The 7,497-nt window shown below is 40.3% G+C and overlaps 1 protein-coding gene across 4 annotated transcripts in view; it reads right to left on the bottom strand.

Moving 5' to 3' along the window:
* Positions 1–3,868: 3,868 nt before the first annotated feature.
* Positions 3,869–7,497, bottom strand: part of APAF1 (apoptotic peptidase activating factor 1) — a 39,369-nt gene continuing 35,740 nt past the window's right edge. For all 4 annotated transcript variants that reach the window (XM_009321302.1, XM_009321300.1, XM_009321301.1 and 1 more), the window contains one exon: positions 3,869–5,495. In XM_009321302.1, coding sequence (XP_009319577.1) covers positions 5,352–5,495 — 144 coding nt within the window. In that variant the 3' untranslated portion in view covers positions 3,869–5,351. The remainder of the gene's footprint in view (positions 5,496–7,497) is intronic.

A 7,497-nucleotide genomic window follows, 5' to 3' on the forward strand; every position in this document is an offset into this window, starting at 1 on the left:
CATAGCTGGATTGGGTAAATTTGTCTTTGCCTCATTTTGAGTCATTTTGAACATCGTGATTTTCAAAATTCGTCTGAGTTCATATGTTATTAGAGAAAGTGGACAAAGCTGGAAAAAAAAAAATCACAGAGGGACACAAACAAACTGAAAGAAATAAACAGAAGAAATGAAAAATACCACACACACACAAACACGCAGAGTATAATTGTGGCATCCTAAATAGGTACTCAGACGATCCCTCTTGACTACCGAACAAGAATCCTCTCTAGCCTGAAGGACTTGAATCTAACCGTTCTGGGAGCACTTGTTGTACGTACAATGTATGGTTTGTTAAATGGAAACCTGCACAGGAAGCTAATTTGTTCTGTAAACAGTCAGGCCCCAAGAGAGAAGCTGACTATTGAAACACTTATAAGATACTTTAGCTTTCTTATCTTTCTAAATAAAACACACGTGTGCCACTTAAATAGTTCAGCTAGTCCAACTATCACACAGTTGTGCTATATCCCGCAAGAGTAACAGTCGGAGATGATATAGGAAGTGCTGAAGTTGTCAATAACACATGCTGACTGAAAAATCTTACTCTTTCATACTCACTGGATCTTTTAGGATGCACCCTAACAGCCCCAGCTTTGGCCTCTTAAATCTAGTTGCAAGGTTTCTCATAAAAAGCCTCCTTAGAAGAAAGGTGTGCGGTAAGTTAATTTGGGAAAAAACCCTCAAAACCCAAGAAAACCCCAAACCCCTCCTCCAAATCCACCTCTCCCCACCCCCCCTGAAAAACCCCACACCAACGTGCAAAGACATGGATAGCAGCACACTGCACAGCAGCTTTGGAAGTGCTGAAAAATACAGGTCAACCTACTGCAGAGTTCATGCCACAAACATGGTCTCAGCTTAACGTCTTACTGCACAGTGGCAGAGCCACTGTGATTGCATCCCATTCCTAGCTTGAAAGGGCAAAGTGAAACTGAGCACAAAAACCACACTGAAAGTGTTCTGAGCAGCTGGCACGCTCCCTGTTCTCCAAGCAGCAAGGTTTATTTGGCTTCTGCTCTTCTTGAAATCACAACAGAAATAAGGCATGCCAAGTCCTCAGAGCTCTTGGGCATCACCATCTACGAGCCCAAATAAATTTGTGTCTTCGTAGTAGACAGAAGGAAGAAAGCAACATGTGGACAAATACACCTGAGTGCATGCTATCATAGGGCAATACCAGAAAGCACCTTGGCCACCAAGCTGACTTTCGTACTCCTTGGCATTGCCGTGGCACCTGTACTTGCTACGAAGGAAAAAGGGCGACCGAACAGTTCGGTAAGAGGTTCATGTTCTACTAGCAATTGGAAGAACATACCTGAATTCTCTGTGACCTACTGGTATCCTGGATTTACCAGCTCTTGAAGACAGGGCAGAGCGGCCTCCCTGCAATGTCCTCCTGTTCCAGGAGGGCAAGAAGACATCACCTGAGTCAGACTGCTTTCTCCACCTGGCTTTCCCCTGAAACCTGCAAAGGCATCAGCTTCTGTAAAACACCTCAGGAGAGCAGAGACGAGGACACACATTCTGTCGCAGCTGGATACAACCTGGGGAACCGGGTCCCATATAGAGACTTCACTAAATAAAAAACTGGGGGGAGGGGGGGAAATCAGCAATTTGCACAGCGTTCTGTAATAGGGGGTTTAAATGCGTAATTTTTCAGGGGAGGCAGAATAATTTTGGGGTGGAGGATGTTCGTCTGCTGGCAACAGGTTACCAGTTCCAGCTCTACCCACACACTCCAGCACTACAGGAGATCTATAAACCTTTACACAGAAAAACCTTGGGCGGTAACTGCATAGTTCCGTTTCAAATGACTGTGTAAAATAAGAGAGGGGGAAGGGGAACACCGTGGTTAAAGGAAGGGTACAATTCAAGGCAATATAAAGCATCCCTCTTGAGCAGCTGTAGTGCATGTGGGTACAATTCCTTGTTAATAAAGGAAAGAGAAAAAAAGAGATTTGTGAAGGACCTGTAGGTCTAATTACCAAAGTGAAGAGACTCAGAACTTCTACAGAAACTGATAGGCATTGTTAATAGGAAGTATACCTAAAAATTGTTTACACAAAAGCATATTATAATTTCAGTTAAAGAACTAGACAAAATTGGCAATGCTCATTAGTTAAATTTGAATGCAGACTGATTCAGTTTGATCTGCCATTACAAGACATAATGGAAGCACTAATGTTCAATCTATATAACAATTCCTTCTGGCCAAACTTTCTTTTGTTTCCTTTAAAACACATCTAACATCAAAGAGAACAGCTAAACCTGATGACACACCAGGACTTTATTTTTTGTTACAGTAAACTGCCTTAACCTTCTTAAATATTTTAAAGAAGTTGCTGTCTTGGTTGGCCCCTATTTTAACAATTTTTCACTTAAATTTTGTGAATCCTGCAAATTGTATCTATTTGTTGTGGTTTAATCCGGCAGGCAGCTAAACACCACACAGCCGTTCGCTCACATTCCCACATTCCCAGTCATTCCCCCCCAGTGGAATGGGGGAGAGAATCGGGGGAAAAAAAAAAAAAGTAAAATTCATGGGTTGAGATAAAGACAGTTTAATAGGACAGAAAAGGAAGGGAAAATAATAACAATTATGATGATGATAAAAATGATAAAAAGAATATACAAAATAAGTGATGCACAATGCAACTGCTCACCACCCACCGACCAATGGCCCAGCCAGTCCCCAAGCAGCGGTCACTGTCCCCTGGCCAACTCCCCCCAGTTTATGTACTGAGCATGACGTCACATGGTATGGAATGTCCCTTTGGCCAGTTTGGGTCAGCTGTCCTGGCTGTGCCCCCTCCCAGCTTCTTGTGCCCCTCCAGCCTTCTCAGTTGGTAGAGCATGAGAAACTGAAAAGTCCTTGACTAGCGTAAGCACTGCTTAGCAACAACTAAAACATCAGTGTGTTTTCAACATTGTTCTCATCCTAAATCCAAAACACAGCACTGTACCAGCTACTAGGAAGGAAATTAACTCTATCCCTGCCGAAACCAGGATACTATTGTTTGGCTCTTCAGACTTTCTCATCACTATTTCTCTTCTTCCACCTCAGCTACAAAGACTTACAGCCAACTCCATACATTTGCACATGAACGCAACCATCCTGACTCTATTAACGCACACCACCACCCATGAAGCACAGCTTCCTCGGTTCCAGCAACAAGTATAATGCTGCTGTGTTGTCATTCGTGCAGAATATTTGAAGAATGCACTATTTATCTCACACATCTTCAAGCTTCTGTGCTACTTGCTTCCTACCTGCTTCAAAATTGAAATCATCTATGAACTCCACTCATTCACAGGTCACTTTTTTTATTAAACCGTGATCAGTTTTTCCTGCCATCAGAGTTTCATTAGCGACAACTTTCTGCCCTTGTTCCTCATGTGAAACATTTATCCTGTATCTCTTTACCTAGTTGGCTCTCTAAGTTCAGACCAACGTGGTCCTGTGCAATAAGGACAGCACAGCCTATGCAATCAAGGGACACCGGCTGAGAGGAGCTTCCTGCTCCTTGAATCTTCAGCTACTCAGGGAGGGTACCGATGAGGTCTGCCCAAACTGGACAGTAGAAGCAACTCCGTCCTGAACATTGCAGGACACGGGCCAAGACTTCAGTTTCCCTTTGTTCACTTTTTCCTCCATCCTCATATTTAATGCTGCTGCTTACCTGTCAAAGTATTTTTGGTGTAGTTTGTAAAGCAGCATTATGTTTAGATTGAAAATAAAACCACAATAAAAGACAATAAAAGAGGCAGCATGCACTCCCCCCCCCCATAAAACAAACCACTCAAGAATTCAAATTCATTTACAACTTTGGCAATATTGCCTGGATTATCTTTATTGAATGCTGTACATACTCAGAATACAAAACATCACTTTTTTTCTATTGAATTTCTTCTCTCTACATTTCTGCCAGCAGTACTGACCCGTATTCAATAGCACCTTAGAAATGGTGGAATTTCAAGTTAAAAAAGAGGAAAAATTGGTGATTGTCAAAACCAGGAAAATACTAAGAATGTATATCAAATCTTCTGAACTGCACACAAAAAAACACTAAAAGTGAGAATTTCATTATTCAGTATCAGTTGAGACACTTGCTAATGTACTTTTTACAATCAAGTACTTAGATGGAGTGTTCTACCGCCAACTACAAAAACATGAAAACCATGATATTAATGCTTGTGCAGTTGCTCATAGCAGTTGAGAGGCAATTTACTAGAACAAGACTTACTAGGTACCTAAGAAAAATTATTATCTGATTATTCACAAAAGATATGTCAAGTATAATTAGTATAAAACATCAAAAGTTCAACTTTATATTGAATCTATAAATATATTGTAAAAAAACCAAAAAACCAAACAGAAAATCACATATTACCAGGCAAGAGATCCTTGTGCATAGAATCCCATGTAAACAAAGTTGATGACAATAAAATGTCTCCATAGTATAAACTGAATGTTAATTCCAAAAGGAAAAATAACTAAAATTCACCCCTCCTTATATTTTTCAATATATAGCTTTTAAACTATTTCCATTCTCAGTTTAGCTGGTTAGCTCTACTCATCCTTTGTCTGGAAATGTGGCACAATCTCTTCCACTTCAATTGCAATATCCTTTCAGATCTTGCCTTGAGAAAACAAGACTCAAGATGTTCCCCTTCCTAAGAATGGCTCATACGTGCCACAATGCACTTTATCTCCACAAGGTTAGAAGCATGAAGGTTCTTACCGCGAGCGGGACGCGGTGCTGCTGTAAACTGAACAGCTACTTGATTTGTTCTGAACGTCAAGCACCAAGATCGCTAGTTTCATTTTTCAAGTTAACGATGTCCCTGATTCTTTCCATTCTGTACTAAATGAAAATCCTTGCATCACAGTACAAAAAAAAATTTTTTTTGCATCTTACGCAGTTGAGTTCACGGCTAGAGAGCGTTTAGCCATCAGCCTTAGCGCAAAATACTATTTCAAAGTATTATATTCCTATTATTTCTTCACTGCTATTAATATTAATTTCAACTAATTTGAATAAATCTTAATATAATTTCCTTACAAAACTGGAAGCAACATACTTAAGATGCAAATCAAGACTTAAGGATTACAATAATGCTTATTAAAAACAAGATTAAATGCAAGTTCATTTGAAAAAACATGCATAAATGTACATAAATATACATGAAAACATCATGAATACAGCAATGAAATATAATTCACAGCTTAATGAGCGTCAGACAAACATCTAGCAAAATTTTGTTTCCAGAAAAAAAAAAAAGAATTATCTTTGCAATGTTCAGCACATTAATCACAGCTTCTGTAATACATAAAGAATGCCAAGATTATCAACAGTCACATACACTTTGAAATTAGGGGACACGTGTATTGATTTCAGGTTTGTTCCGTTTGTGTAGAAGGTTTGTAAGGATTCTCCAGTAGTTACATTCCACCACTATGAAAAAAATAACAACACACTTTCAGTTAGTTGAAGGAAGCTTAGAATAAATTCTATAAACAGGCTTAGCATGGCAAGCCCAGTTGACTGCTTTCCCCAAAGAGGAAGAATTAAAAATAAAAATACAAGCAATCTTAAGCAGAAAAAGTTTAGGACCAGTTACTAGAGGTATAAGACTTCCAGATAAAAAGAAAATCTAAAAAGACTGAAGCTGTTCAATGTCAGGAAAACATACAAAATAATAAAATTCAAGTACTGCCCCCTACCCCATCACAAAATGCAATCAATAGACATAAACTGTAACATGTCCTAAATTTAAAAGATTGTTTATTTTTATATAACCAAATGAATACATGAAACACATTGCCAGTCAATATAATTGAAACTATGGCTGGATTAAGAAACTTAGGTGGACTCACAAGAGTGAGTCGATCATGTACACAGTTGAAACCATTTGCAGTTTTGTTAGCAGGACAGACTTTTTCTCAGTGAGATTAGAATTATTATTATTTTCTTTTTAGAGAAACCTTCGACCATCAGTTTAGTCCATGACTGTAGACTGAAATCTCACATTTCTCAGAAAAACTGTAAACCAATGCAAGATTGAACCAAACGCAACCCAGCACAAAGCTGTTACTCGATTGTTCCAATAAGAAGTCTACCCTCTATTCTTGCAACATTTGAGTGCAGTAGCAGAATATCGAAACAGATTCAGCTTTCATCATCTATAAAAGCAAGTGGTATTACTACTTTTTAGCTTACTCATCTCATGAAATATGTAACATTATAGTTGTGTGCATAATACAGATTTGCAACTACACAACTATTATGTTCTGATTAAAAACACCTTTCCTAAAGTGTCTGCTATTTGATGGAGACCCGGGGCGGGGGGGGGAACCAAAAAACCCACCCAGATCTTAACTAGCTCTTGAACCTTTGTTGGTGGATAAATGATCAGGTGCTGGGCCAGTGGGTACCACTCACACAGCAAGTTCAATGGTACATAGATGGATGCACCTCATCTATGAATAAGATGACTCATTTGTTTAAAGGTATCTTCCATGTAACTCTACAATCCAACTCAGTCCAGTTTTTAGAGGTCCAAACTCCCAAAATGTTTTAGACTTTCACTGACTAGCATCCCTACAAAAAGGGTGCATGTGTGCTTTCATAGACATCCATCTGTAGATCTTGAAAGAAAAGTAAAAATACAATACTCTGAGAAGACATGGTGATTGAATCTGGTCCCAATGACTGGAAAAAGGCAAATGCCGTACCCATTTTCACAAAGGGCAAACAAGATGCTGGGAACTACAGGCCAGTAATCTTCACTCCAGTGCCTGGGATTATTATGGAACAAGTTTTCTGGAAGCCGTTTCAAGTCATGTGAAGGACAAGAAGGTGATCGTGAACAACTAGCACAGATTTATCAAAGGTAAATCACGCTGAACCACCCAATTGACTTCTACTGACAATAATGGTGGCTCTGCAAACAGCATGGCAAGAGCGGTGAATGTGATTAACCTTGACTTTAGCCAAGCCTTCAACATGGTCTCCCAGCAGCACAAAGGAACTCCAGCCAGTAAGACAGCTTCATCGAGGGCCCAACTTAAACGCCTCTATGCAAACACATGTAGCATGGGGAATAAACAAGAGGAGTTAGACATGTACACGCCTGCAGGGCTATGACCTTACTGGCATCACGGAGACGTGGTGGGATGGCTCCTATGACTGGAGTGTTGGGATGGAGGCATACAGGCTCTTTAGGAAGGACAGGCAGGGGAGACGAGGAGGGGGTGTCGCCCTCTATGTCAATGACCAGCTGGAGTGCATGGAGCTCTGCCTGGGGATGGATGAGGAGCCGACCGAGAGCTTATGGGTCAGGATTAAAGGGAAGGCAGGGACAGGTGACATTACGGTGGGGGTCTGCTACAGGCCACCTGACCAGGAAGACCGAGCAGATGAGGCCCTCTGTAGACAGATAGGAGCAGCCTCATGC

The sequence above is a fragment of the Pygoscelis adeliae genome, unplaced genomic scaffold (genome assembly GCF_000699105.1).
Source record: "Pygoscelis adeliae isolate BGI_AS28 unplaced genomic scaffold, ASM69910v1 Scaffold232, whole genome shotgun sequence".
Classification (NCBI taxonomy): domain Eukaryota; kingdom Metazoa; phylum Chordata; class Aves; order Sphenisciformes; family Spheniscidae; genus Pygoscelis; species Pygoscelis adeliae.